Raw genomic sequence first — 14174 nt, 5'->3', positions numbered from 1 at the left:
TTAAAATGTAATGTATTCATGTGATGCAAAGCTTATTTTCAACATCATAACTCCAGTCTTCAGTGTCACATGATCCTTCAGAAATCAATCTAATTCACTGATTTGCTGCTAAATAAACATTTATTATTATTAATGTTAAAAACCGTCGTGCTGCTTAATATATCTGTAGAAATCGTGATATGTTTTTTTTTCCCTAAGATCTTAGATTAAAAGAAAGTTAGAATGAACAGCATTTAATGAAATAAAGTTTTTGTAAAAATGTCAAGTCCTTATTTTTACTTAAATGCATCCCTGCTGAATGAAAGTATTACATTCTTAAAAGGATAGTTCACCCAAAAATGAAAATTAGCCCATGATTTACTCACCCTCAAGTCATCCGAGGTGTATCTGACATTCTTCTTTCAGACGAATACAATCGGAGTTATATAAAAAAAATGTCCTGGCTCTTCCAAGCTTTATAATGGCAGTGAATGGCTGTTTCTGTTTATAAGTCCATAAAAGTGCATTTATCCATGATAAAAGTGCTCCACACGGCTCCGGGGGGTTAATAAAGGCCTTCTGAAGCGAAGCGATGCGTTTGTGTAAGAAAAATATCCATATTAAAACTTTACAAACTGTAATCTCTCTTCTTCTAACTGTCGTACGCGCGTTCACGAGAGACTGGCGTTCCAGCGTATGACGTAGGACACAGGCGTAGCGGAAACTTTACTTAAAGCTTTTGATGCATTATAAAGGGTTTCATAATGTGTTACAATGCCTTATATCTTATCATAAATAACTGTAACGTAAGTTCCGGTGACGAACGCGGCAGCGCAGAGGATAGAGTAAAATACCCGGAGCGTCCTACGTCATAAGCAGGAACGCCAGTCTCTCGTGAACGCGCGCACGACAGTTAGATGCACTTTTATGGACTTCAAAACAGAAACGGCCATTCACTGCCATTATAAAGCTTGGAAGAGCCAGGACATTTTTTAATATAACACTGATTGTATTCGTCTAAAAGAAGAATGTCAGATACACCTAGGATGACTTGAGGGTGAGTAAATTAGGGGCTAATCTTCATTTTTGGGTGAACTATCCCTTTAAAAAGAAAACCTTTGAACGGTAGTGTGCATATTTATCATATCACTCTGTATAATACAACATTAACATTGACATTTTTTAAATGTTTTTTTCTTGTAAAGGAAATCTTTCCATGTCATCCCTTATGAGTAATAATATAATTATTATTATTATGAGACACTATCTCACCATTCCGCTGTCAGTGCCGTGCAGGTCAGCGTCCCATGATTTCTTATCTTGAGTGTCGATCAGCTGACTAACACTCCGATGCAAGGAATTCTGGGAATAGGCATGGCTCAGCTGGCTCTGGCTGGGAACGCGCAGCACAGACATGCTGGCCTGATAGCTGAGGTTGCTGGTGCCTCCGATCTTAGTGTCAGTCAAACCCTGATATATCAATATGAAGCACAAACACCCACATCACTGCACATTCAGGCTCTCAAACACGTGCTCAGCGAGTCACTTAGGAAAAGATGAGCAAACTATACACATTCTGCATGCAATGCCAGTCAACTGCAAAACAAAGTCCAAAACATAACGGAAACTGAATGAAATAGAATCACACATGAAAAGAGACTAGATTTTTACTGTTTTTTTGTTTTTTTTATACAAAAAAGGACATGAGTGCTTGTTCATGCAAAACTGCAAATGCCACAAAAGACATTCATGTCTGTATAAATACTTAGGTATTTGTAATTAGTATAAGAAAGAGTAATAGAGAGTTTCCTTAGCAAGTACCACTAATGAAGACAAGGGCAAAACATGCCAATGCAGCAGGCCATGGTGATAATCTATTCCTGAATACATCTCAGAGAGCTTGTACCTCAGTGTGCATGGCAAAACGCTTTAGTGTTATACTGCAGGTGGAGTCCGGTATATTGTCAAACTGGGAAGAGGAGAGAGAGAGGAGTGCGCTTACCATCGGTGCATCGGGCTGAAGCAGAGCAGTAGAAGCATGATTAGAGCAGAGTTCAGAGGAAGGGCTCTGGAGCAGATCAAAAACAGCAGATTCAAAGAGAAAGGCCACAGTTTAAAGGTTGGGAGTGTATATAGGAGTATACAGTATGTTTAGTTCACACGCTCTGCTCTTTCCCACGAGTCACTGAGGAAGTTTTCATGTTCTGAATTGAACACTAGCTGGCTGCTTATTGAATATTGCTCAGTATGCACTCTATACTGCCTACTATTTTTTTTAAATAGTATGTGAAAGAGAATTCACATAACGACAAACATGATTTTTGTCACATGACCTCATCAGATTGTATGCTTAAAGGGTTAGTTCACCCAAAAATTTTAATTCTGTCAGTAATTACTCACCCTCATGTTGTTCCAACCCCGTAAGACCTTCGTTCATCTTCGGAACATAAATTAAGATATTTTTGATTAAATCTGAGAGCTGGCTCACTCCTCCATAGGCTTCTAAGACACTAAGGGCCCTATTTTAACGGTCTTAAACGCAAGTGTCAAGCGCAAAGCGCAAGTAACTTTGTGGGCGGGTCTCCGGCGCTGTTGCTATTTTCCCGGCGGGATAAATGACTCTTGCGCCAGGTGCAAATCTAAAAGGGGTTGGTCTGAAGTAGCTTCATTATTCATAGGTGTAGTTTGGGCGTAACGTGAAATAAACCAATCAGAGCGACATCTCACATTCCCTTTAAGAGCAGGCGCGCTTGTTCTAAAGCGGATTCCTATTATAACGGCAGATTTGCCAGGCGCGCGCCAGGAGCGGTTCACAGCCGAGGAGACCGACGTTCTCATCAGGGACATTGGGGATGGAGAAACCCACCCAAATTAACTTCGGTTAAAAAGGCGTATGATAATTTGGGTAAATGTGTAAGCTAGATGTATGCTTTTATAATAAATTGTCTGTCTATCTATCTATCTATCTATCTATCGTAATAATGTATGATTTGCAAAAATGAAAACTGCTGCTTCTGTGTAGATGAGAGAATCAAAGTGCGCGTTGTGCACACGCTACATTGATTATGGCCAAGCATGCGCCCTTAAAATAGCATATAAATAACATGCGCAACGCGCCACTGACTTTAAACTATTTTTTCCTGGTTAGTGGCGCAATTGTTTTCTAAACCTGCAAAATAGCATGAAGGAACGTTTGCGCCGGAACACGCCTCCTCTTTGCGCTGAACCGCCCCCGGGAGCGCAAGTGTATTTCTTAGTTTACCGACGTGCTTCTGTGGAGGGAAAAGTCCGCTTTGCGCGGGTGCAAAATAGGAATGATACATGCGTCGCTGTACAAAGTCAATTGCGCTGGGTGCAAGATAGAGCCCTATAACTTGCTGGCCCAGAAAATGCATTAAAGAGATCGTTAATATAGTCCAAGTGACTACAGTGGCTCAATCTTAAGTTTATAAAGCGACGAGAATACTTTTTGTGCGCAAAACCCCCCAAAAATAACGACTTTATGCCACTATTCATTTCCTTCTCTCTGGGCCTCGAGTTTTTTCACGTAGTGTAACTGCGTAGCGCTTCTGTGTTGCACGTCACACGCATCACACACATGACCAGCGTCGGCCAATAGTGAGCCTACGTGTGACGTGCAACACAGACGCGCAGCGCAAAAACACTACGTGAACTAACTCGAGGCCCCGAGAGAAGGAAATGAATAGTGGAATAAAGTCGTTATTTTTGTTTGTTTTTTGCGCACAAAAAGAATTCTCGTCGCTTTATAAACTTAAGATTGAGCCACTGTAGTCACTTGGACTATATTAACGATCTCTTTAATGCATTTTCTGGGCCAGCAAGTTATAACGTCTTTAGAAGCCTATGAGGAGTGAGACAGCTCTCAGATTTAATAAAAAATATCTTAATTTGTGTTCCGAAGATGAACGAAGGTCTTACGGGGTTGGAACAACATGAGGGTGAGTAATTACTGACAGAATTTTCATTTTTGGGTGAACTAACCCTTTAATTCAGCTTCCAGGTATAAATATGGGTGAATTTTGCATGTCAACTCAATGTTTGTGTAAAACAGTTATATATCTGTCTTATAATTCAAGCAGTCAAATAATGAGTCAAGCAACAATGATTGGTCAAGTCAAATGCATTGCATTGTGGGAATACCCAGCATACGTATGGTAGTTCTCTGGATATTTTATAAAGAAAATAAGGATATTTAATGTAGTATGTATACAATATGCCAGCAGCCATATCACCCTGTAGCCCAAGACTGGTTGCCCACTGAAGCTAAGCAGGGCTGAGCCTGGTCAGTACCTGGATGGGAGACCTCCTGAGAAAACCAGGTTGCTGCTGGAAGAGGTGTTAGTAAGGCCAGCAGGGGGCGCTCACCCTGTGGTCTGTGTGGGTCCTAACACCCCAGTATAGTGATGGGGACACTATACTGTCAAAAGAGCACCGTCCTTCGGATGAGACGTAAAACCGAGGGCCTGACTCTCTGTGGTCATTAAAAATCCCATGGCACTTCTCGTAAAGAGTAGGGGTGCGTGCAACCCCCGATGTCCTGGCCACATTCCCTCCAATGGCCCTTGCCAATCATGGCCTCCTAATAATCCCCATCCACTGAATTGGCTCTATCACTCTCTCTCCTCTCCACCTATAGCTGGTGTGGTGAGCACTGTGGCTGCCGTCGCATCATCCAAGTGGATGCTGCACACTGGTAGTGGTTGAGGAGAGACCCCTACATGATTGTAAAGCACCTTGGGTGTACAGTAGTACATATGAAAGTGCTATATAATGCCTCATTCATTCATATACACTACTGTTCAAAATTTCTGGATTTTTAAATGTGTTTGAAAGAAGTTAAGCTCCTCACAGCTGAATTTATTTGTTTAAAATACAGTAAAAACAGCAATAATGTGAAATATTATTACAATTTAAAATAAATGTTTTCTCTGTTAATACATTTGAAAATGTAATGTATTTATGTGATGGTAAAGCTGAATTTTCAGCATTATTCAGTCTTCAGTGTCAAATGATCCTTCAGAAATCATTCTATTATTCTGATTTGCAGCTCAAAAAATTTAATATAAATAAATAAATTAAATAAATAAAAATTATCATTAAGAATATAGATACAATATTGAAAACAATTTTTTGTGGAAAACGTGATGCATTTTTTCAGGATTCTTCAAAAGAACAGCATTCATTCAAATAAATATCTTTTGTAACAGTATAAATGTCTTTACTGTCACTTTTAATACGTCCTTGCTGAATAAAAGTATTAATTTCTTTAAAAAAATCGTATTGACCCTAATCTTGTGAACAGTAGTATATAAATAGTAAGAGTAGTATGCTAATCTGAACATAGCTATAGCGTCCATGACTATGACATTGCCTTTGTCATTGTCTCTATCACCATACAGAAGCAGTGAGAAGAAAAGAGTTAGCACTCCCTCTTCTGGACATCTGAAGGAAATGCATGTTGCAGCTGTGAGTGTAAACATCTGAAAAATAATCTGTAACTTTTGTGTTCCACTTCTATAATTTAACATACACCTTTATGAAATTATTACAATTTGTAGAATGTTACCATTAAGAAAACATTAGGTTTTTTTCAGTCTCTCACCAAATAGGAGTCATTCGGCGGATACTTGGTGCTTCTCCTCTGCAGGGGCACTATTGGAGGTCTCTCTCTGATGAAGGGAGGCTTGCTCAGGGCTCTTCTCAGCACCAGACCCATTATCAGAGCCAGCAGCAGCAGACCCATGAACGCCATAAGAATGATGAACCATAACTCGTTATAGAACTTGTATTCAGCCCCATACAAACCTGTTTTGCCTCCAGAACTGGACTCCACTGCATCTGTGGGCAACAAGTGAGATGCTTAGATTAGTAAAAACAGAGAAAGAATTAAAAAAATTATAATAATACAAATATTTAGTCTTAAATGGGAAGAGTTTAGCAGCTATTCCACAGCTTACTCTCAATAATACTGAATAAAAGAGGAAATTATTTTATTCATTATAATAAAAAATGTACACGCTTGTTTTAGTGTTTAATGTTATTATTAAGTAAATTGAGATGTAGATTAACATAATGACTGCCAGTACTTTCGTATAACCTTGCAACCTTTTGCACTGTCATCAAAATAAATTATAATTATATAAATAATTGTCTAATTATACATTGCATATTTGCTGCAAATGACGTGAAACCACACCCATATTTACAGTAAATACAGTATGTTCCTCATATTAGCTTAATGCCAGAAGCGTTTCACGACATGAAGTTCTGGCGGTTCAAAAGTAGTAAAAAATGTGTCTGCAACGAGGGTGTTTTTAGTTGCATCCAGTGTGACTTAATTTATTATATTTAAATCCCTAAAAAAATTTACCATTTATTTACACAGCAAAACCAATATAGTGAACGGAGCTTAAATGAGCACTATGAGTTTGCAACACTGATACTGGCGCAGGAACAGCTCGGCTCAGACAGAATGGAGACATTGTTCGCTTTTTCCAATCACTTTCACCTGCCAGGCCTGAGTAAACATACCTATACCAGTGGCCGTATTGTATTTAATGACAGGAGAGCTGGCGCTGCCGCTGTCAGTGGTGCAGGTAACTTGAAATGCAAAGGCTAAAGTGAAAAGAGACAGGAGAGATGATGAGAGAGGGGACACTAGTAAGACACTATGGGCCAAATCAGACCCAGCCTGAGGTCATAGTAGAACCATAGTTGTCATACTTTTATCAGAAGTGCGTGGGATGTGCAGTGAGCTGTGGAAGCCGCTGTAGATGCGCAGGTTGTTCTCGGTTAGACTGTATTCTGCCAGGGGCCCGTTCAGAGAGAAAGAGCCACTCCAGTCCAAAAACACATTGGTAAGGTTACTCTGCACCACAAACGGCTCCTTATACTGAGGAGCTACAAAGAAACCAGAGAGGGGTTTGATTAATGTGCCATAAAGAGTAGAAATAATTTTTCAAGAATTTCAGATGGTAAAAGGTATGACTGGGAGTGCATGTATAATTTCCGTTAGCAACAAGTAATCAGAGCCAGTCTCGAACAAGAGCGAGTCCTTACGTTCTTTGAGTGTGGTGATGGAGACCCAGTCAGACACAGTGCTGCCCATGTTATTGTAAGACACCACACACAGCTCATAGTTGGCATAGGGCAGTAAGCCAGTGATGTTGAAGCTTTGCCCCATCCCAAAGAACTTGATTTCCACCGGGCCAATGGCACAGGGTACAGGTACCGGCTGCAGAGGCTGAGGACAGGATGATCGCATGTGGAGCTCGCAGCTACAGAGATGGGAGTGAATGGGGGACAAATATTTATGCTTTAGTACTACCGTAATACACTTCCATTCGAAAATTTGGGGTCAGCACGATTTTTTAAGAAATGTATAGTTTTATTCAGCAAGGACAGATTCAATTAATCAAAAGTAAAGACATTTATAATGTTACAAAAGATTACTACAGTACTTTAAATAAATGCAGTTCTTTTGAAAATAAAGGAAACCTAAAAAAAAGTTTCCAGAGAAATATAGCACAACTGTTTTCTACAATGATAGTAATAAATGTTTCTTAAGAAGTAAATCAGAATATTAGAATGTTTTCTGAAAGATTAGGAAGACTGGAGTAATGCCTGCTGAAAATTCAGCTTTGCCATGAGAGGAATGAATTACATTTTAAAATACATAAAAATAGATAACTATTATTTTAAATTTCAATACTAGTTCACAATATTACTATTTTGTAAAATTGCCTTGGTGAGCATAAGAAACAGATATCAGCCAAAACTATGTCATTCAGACGTTGTGATGACTGAAATTGTCTTCACAGTGAAGTGGGTAATTTCTATGCTGTTAGTGGCATCAGAAGAGTAATTAGCTTTGTAAACACTTCCTCGTTCTGCCATAGGACATAAAAACTATATAGTCCAACCTCAAACTCATGCCATCATTGGTTGTTGTGTTACTATGTCAAACTGCTCGAACAAAGAAAACAACGTTTTCATGTTTTGAATACTTGACAAAATATTTTAACATGGTAGAAATTACATACCTCAGCTTTAATTTTTAATATTGACTGTTACCACTGATTCAGAATTAGTGATTATATTATCATGCAAATTAAAAAAAAATTCTGTGAGATCTGCACCTCTCAATAATGCCATTGGGTTGAAGAGGCATGTCCCACGCTACCCGAGCTGAGCGGGAGGTTAGGGCGACTGTATGTGGCGGGGGCTGCTGGGCCGGGGCAGAGGCCTGGGTGCGGAGCTCACTCAAGGGGCCTCGGCTGCAGCACAGGAAACAAGTGCAGGCTTCCACGCCGACAGAATACACCGTAAAGGGCCTAAGACCATGGAGAGTCTGCTGTTGGGAAGTCCCCTCAGACAGCTACACACACAGATATGAAAGAGTTAAAACTCTATTAATATACATTCTTAGTTGTTTATATATGTATAAGAATATGTGTACTGTATATTATGTACCAGCTGGTACGAATCCTTGTTTTGTGTGAAGACTCTGTAGAGGCTGACAATGCCGTTTGGCTTGTTGGGTGGGCTGATGTCCACCACAGCTGAGGTGGCGTGGATGTGCAGGAACTTAAGCGGGCTCATCCCCTCTGGAGGAGCTGGACCTGTGTGACCTTGAGCCCAGGGGCTTCCAGCGCGACCTGCTGAGTTTACAGCCCACACCTAGATGGCCAAAGTTAAACAACACAACACATGAAATCAGGTATTTATGTTTAACAGCATTCATTAAAATTGTATATATATATATATATAGATGCAAAAGCCTCTAAATGCCATCTGAAATTTTCTTATAGAATGATCATTTTTATCAAGCTTGTGTATTTAAGTTCAGTAATTTCACTTAAATGACAATTAATAGGTAATCTTCATTGCCATTTAAGTGAAATTATTAAATTTAAATATACGAGCTTGATAAAAATGATCATTCTATAAGAAAATTTCAGATGGCATTTAGAGGCTTTTGCATCTGAACTCTTCATATATATATATATATATATATATATATATATATATAAATAATATATATAAATTCTTCTTAATAATAATATAAAAACAAAATCATTATTATAAAATCAAATAATAATAATAGTAATATTTATTATATTTTATAGTACAAACATAAAAACGAGTTCAAAATGCAAAATGCTTCATGGTTCAGAATATGCACAAAATATATATATAAAAAATTTCTTATTTTAATTGACATTAAAGGGGCAATTCGTCGTTGACAAGGTGGGCTTTTAATAGAACTAGTCTGTCTATGGAGTAGAAAAAAGAAAAAAAATACAATCGGTGCTACATGACGAGGAAAAAAAAGGTTTGCTGCGTCCGAAATCACATTCTTCCCTACTATACAGTATGCGAAAAACAGTACGTCAACAGAGTAGTATGACCGAATACATAATATTTGAAAAACAGTAGGCAAAAAGTGCCCGGATGACCTACTTCTTCCGGCAAGATTCTGAAGTGTGCATTCAATGGACACTTTACTATCCCATGAGGCCACAGGAGAGGATTTATGAATGAAGGTGATGTGACGAAACTGACGCTGGTAGGTCATGTGATAATGACAACATGGCGGATGTAGTACGTCCCGATTATATTCATACTACACACATTCATACTATATAGAACATACTTTTTTAACGGTTGCAAAGTAAGTTCAAATTCAAATGTAGTACCTACTCAGCCAGTACGCCATTTCAGACGCACCGGTTGTGAAGCTCCAGTTTGCCAAAAACGTCAATACCCATAATGTACTTTTGATTTTGGCGCTGTCCCTCTGTCGATCTGACTGTAACGTGGGGTTACAGTCTATTGTAATCTGTACAATATTGTACAGACAATAGACAATACAGTCTATTGTAGTCTATTACAGTTATCTACTGTAACGTGGATGATGCAAAATGATGCGTTTAGTGTCATCCGATGGACCTTTGCTAAAAAATGTCTGGGTGCAGGTAACACAGAGTAAGAGCCTATACTACGGACATTGTAACAATTCAAAGCTGGTTGAAAATCTGTGAACTTATCCTTAAAGGCCGTGACACACCAAGCCGATGTCAAAGAACTAGCGGCGATGAAAGCCGATTATGTTGTCTGGGCCACAAAGCAGTGCTTGAAAACACCGCAAAGACTACAGCCGACTGCCAACTAACATGTGCGTTTTAGGCCTGCGTGTAAGGTATCAAAATGATCAAAAGTCTATATTCGTCATTCAAAAAGCGAAACCGAAACTAGGACTGCAGATATACAAACCGGAAACAAAGCAGCGCTTGGTAACCATTTTGAAAATCAATCATGCCGATTACTTTCTTCATTCCAGACAGATGCTCACTGATGGACTGACGCTGGTCGACAGACGACCGTTGGTTTGGTGTGTTATGGCCCTTAAATGTTATATAAATTTATGTTATATATAAATTTCTCTCTTTTTTACTTCCTGCTAGACCACAGCGCCAACATGTAGCATTGTTTTTCCTCTGCTGTTTGCAACAGAACAAACCTACTACCATTTTTTGGGTCGTAACCCACCAGTTGAGACCGACTGGTATAGATGTGCATGAGAAAAGGAAGGAACTTTATTATGCAAAGCTACAGGTGAGTGTACTGAGATGCCTGTGGTCTCTCTACCACCTACAGGGCTGATATAAGACCGGATCTGATACAGACACCGGCTCTGAAGTGGCCCAGCAGACAGAATGGAGACTCGGCACCATCCTACTCTTGAAGAGGAGTCACCTTCACCTGATGGACCCACCTGGCGCCTTTTGCAAAAGGAAACTACCCATTCAACTACTTTGAGGAGTCAGTAGTCTTGCACTCTATAAGCCCTGCAGTCGTTAATAGCCAAAACATCAGCATCCATTACAGAATCACTCCGGCCTGAATCTACATGAAAATTAAATTTCACCTTCATCAAGGAGTAAATGAACACATGGAAAGGTGAAGTAATCTTATTTACTAGACGAGCTGTTTGTATAATTACACAGGAAGAGTAGGAAAAGGTCAGCTGGGGTCACTATTTGCATGGGTAAGTAATTTGTAGATTGTCAGTTATAATAGAGGCGGCAGATGGATGTTCCTGTGGATAGGGTTAAATTAGCCTCAATAATAGGCAATTACACCGTGATCAATCCAGATGATAGATCTAAGTGGCAATACGCACAGACTGCACGAGGCACCGGCTGATTTCACATTCCCATCCGAAGCCGTTCCACTGCCAAACTGACGACTAGACGTGTTGGAGCGCAAGTGGGTGACGGAGGTCTTGTGGGGTGACAGAAGAGAAGGAGGGCAGTCACGGAAACAGCCTCTTGTCACCCAAAGAGAGAAAAGGTCACGTTGGCAGGAAGACAGTGAGGAAGAAAGAGTGACACTTTCGTGTGTGTGTGGCCAAAAGCGGCGTTATGAATGACACGGGACAAAGAAGTGCGATAACCTTAATTTCTCACTGATAAATCATTCCGATTCCCGGATAGGAATTTTGTGAAAAGAGATATGGGTGCTACGTTTTAAAGTGGAGTCAGGCAGGACATCTTCATGCCCTTGTATGCGGCGCAGACGTTTTATTGCCACCGAAGCACTTGCATACAGAGCTGTAATTAACGCGGGAAAATAAAACTATTTCATGAGCGCGCTCTAATGGATGTGGGTGTACACCACTAGGGCCGAATCTGCCCGGAGACAGATCCTCATTGGCCGTGGCCACGCCCCCAGTTATGGACACAGGGCCAAAAGTTCCCTTTTCTGTTATGAGCACTAGGCTAATTAAGATTTTACATAAAAGTGTCAATAAAATATGTAGCCTCTTAACATGGGATGGGTTTGATTTCACAGGGACACATGCCCTTGTGTGAGAACAAGTGAAACGAAACACAACAAAAAGGGAGACGACTCCGTGACATTAGGACAAAAACATAAAGATGGTAGTGGTGGTAGTCATGACTCCTTGAAACTTAAAATGGTCGACGAACAGAATTTGATACCATTAAATAAGCAGACATAGACATACATGACACATTCAGTATAGTTAGCAGCTTCCCCAGGGAAAGCCAATAGGCATTAAAAGGTCTTTCCAATACGTGTACATGTTGGAGGCCTAACAGCTAATTCAATGGCTTCGATCGTAATCGTCAGCATTCAGCCAGGCTCAGATTAATGGCCCTGTCGCTTGTCCGTCATCACTCAGCTCCGCCCGCCAGCTGTCATAAATTACCGCTCATAAATAAGATGGAACAATCAGGCAAACTCTATCAATTTAGTCCTGATCAGCCCACGCCTCTCAAGCCTGACAGTCAAATGCTAATGTTATTTTGCTCCAAAGGCTAGGCTGTCAATTAAGAAAGGTCTCGTAAGAGGACGGTGGTGCAATGAATATAGTGAGTTAGATTAAACGCCTGTCTACGTGAATGAAAGAGTATAGATGAGCAAAACACTAAACACATCAGCAACAAATAATCATACTGCTAATTAAATATTCCTTGAGGACCATCATGTTTAGACTATAATGTTATGTACTATAATAATAAAGTATTAGGTATCCCAGAAGGGTAATTTTATATTCATGAAACATCATCCATTAGAAAGACTTATAGCAGTGTTGTTGTTTACTAAAACGAAAACTATTAAAAATAGTTTTCATTCACTGAAATAAAGTTGAAATAAAATAAGATAAAATATAAATATTCAATGAAAAACTACAAAATCTTCAATTAAAATTTGAGCTAAAAACTATTCATAATATCAAAAGCAGTACTACTAAAACTAAGTATAAAATAAAAACAGAAAATATACAAATAAAATATGAATAAACACTATAAAATGATTTAAATATGACTAAAATAACACAGGCTTACATTAAGCAATGACCTCGAAACGACTTTAGAAACGACTAGAAACACTTTAGCAAATAAACAGCAACCCTCTGTCAACTATCCACAACACTTCAACAGACAAACACCACTAAAAAAATCTGTTCATCTGTTCAAGTCTGTTCATTTTTTGTGCAATATAGTCAATTATATAAAAGTTGAAAAGTTATAAAGGTATAAATTATATAAAAAGTTGAAAAAGTTAAAATCAATTGATGATGGTCACCTAAGCAATTTGTAGTGTAAAATACAATTGAGTGAAATGAGAAACAGCCGTGTGACCTGGTATTGGTAGGCTGTGTAGGGCAGGAGTTTGTCATCATGACAGGAGGTTGATGAGTTGCGGTACACCAGTGTAGTCGCAGATCGGCTTTCAGTGTCTAACACATGTTTCCGGTAGAGCTCGTAGTGCAGTAATTTCCCATTCGGCTCAGCTGGAGGAGACCAGGACAGCAAAAAGACTGTCTGTATGCCCTTAGGGTTAGTTTGCAGCTCCAGAAGGGGGGCAGGTTGGCCAGTAGGGGGCGATTCAAGCGTCTGTATTGAAGACCAGTCACTAGCAGCGCAGCCTAACAGAGTGCAGGCCTCCACTCTTACCTCGTACCTGCAAAAAATACAGAAACAAATAACACAATAAGTATTAAATAAATAAATAATATTTAAAAAATAAATAATAACACATAATTATAAAAAATAAATATTAAACAACCAATAATATTGTTAAAAAATAGATTATATATGAAAATAAATAATAATACATAAAATAAAAACAAACATAAAAATAATAAACACGGTTATAAAATATCAGTGTGTAATGTACAATGCTGTTTACTTCAGTTAAAGAAGCCAAATATTTTTTATGATTATAATCTTTTTTTTTTTTACTTAAATTTTTTTTAAATGATTTTGAATATTTAGGAATATAAATATATACGATTTTTGTGCTTATCCTGGTAAAAAGTGCCGTTATTTATCAATAGTGTAGACAAAGAACAGTTTTCTCCTTCAGAAGGTCACCAGCGATGGACTGAAGGACAAAAGGGAGAGAAGAGAGGAGAGCAGGAGAATAAAGGGACGGTCATCTGAAAGAGGCAATGAGTGGCGAGTTGATAATGTTGATGAACCATTATCATCACCCCACTTATCTGGATTTTCACTTCAACATACGTATACAGCTCCAGACTTTAGTCATCCCTCATTTGAGTGCCTCCTCCTTCTGACCGTCTTTGTCTATGCCAAGGATGGAAACATTAGAAAAGGCTCAAGGTTGATTCCCTCCCCCAC

The 14174-nt window shown here is 39.1% G+C and overlaps 1 protein-coding gene and 1 long non-coding RNA gene across 2 annotated transcripts in view; one reads left to right on the top strand and one right to left on the bottom strand.

Annotated features, from left to right (window-relative positions):
- The window catches only part of ush2a (Usher syndrome 2A (autosomal recessive, mild)), a 209485-nt gene that overhangs the window by 3255 nt on the left and 192056 nt on the right, over positions 1 to 14174 (bottom strand). Inside the window, exons 64-72 of the mRNA XM_082142594.1 lie at positions 13173 to 13494; positions 8473 to 8679; positions 8139 to 8377; positions 7060 to 7277; positions 6724 to 6900; positions 6532 to 6615; positions 5603 to 5838; positions 1886 to 2047; positions 1252 to 1449 (exon numbers count right to left, since the gene is read on the bottom strand). Coding sequence (XP_081998720.1) covers positions 1252 to 1449; positions 1886 to 2047; positions 5603 to 5838; positions 6532 to 6615; positions 6724 to 6900; positions 7060 to 7277; positions 8139 to 8377; positions 8473 to 8679; positions 13173 to 13494 — 1843 coding nt within the window. The remainder of the gene's footprint in view (positions 1 to 1251; positions 1450 to 1885; positions 2048 to 5602; positions 5839 to 6531; positions 6616 to 6723; positions 6901 to 7059; positions 7278 to 8138; positions 8378 to 8472; positions 8680 to 13172; positions 13495 to 14174) is intronic.
- On the top strand, positions 1986 to 3460 carry LOC309478841. The gene is made up of 2 exons (XR_014199109.1): positions 1986 to 2662; positions 2763 to 3460. It is a non-coding gene; the product is annotated as an uncharacterized lncRNA (long non-coding RNA).

The sequence above is a fragment of the Leuciscus leuciscus genome, assembly GCF_965113295.1.
Source record: "Leuciscus leuciscus genome assembly, chromosome: 17".
Lineage (NCBI taxonomy): Eukaryota > Metazoa > Chordata > Actinopteri > Cypriniformes > Leuciscidae > Leuciscus > Leuciscus leuciscus.
This window is presented reverse-complemented; position numbering and strand designations above follow the sequence as displayed.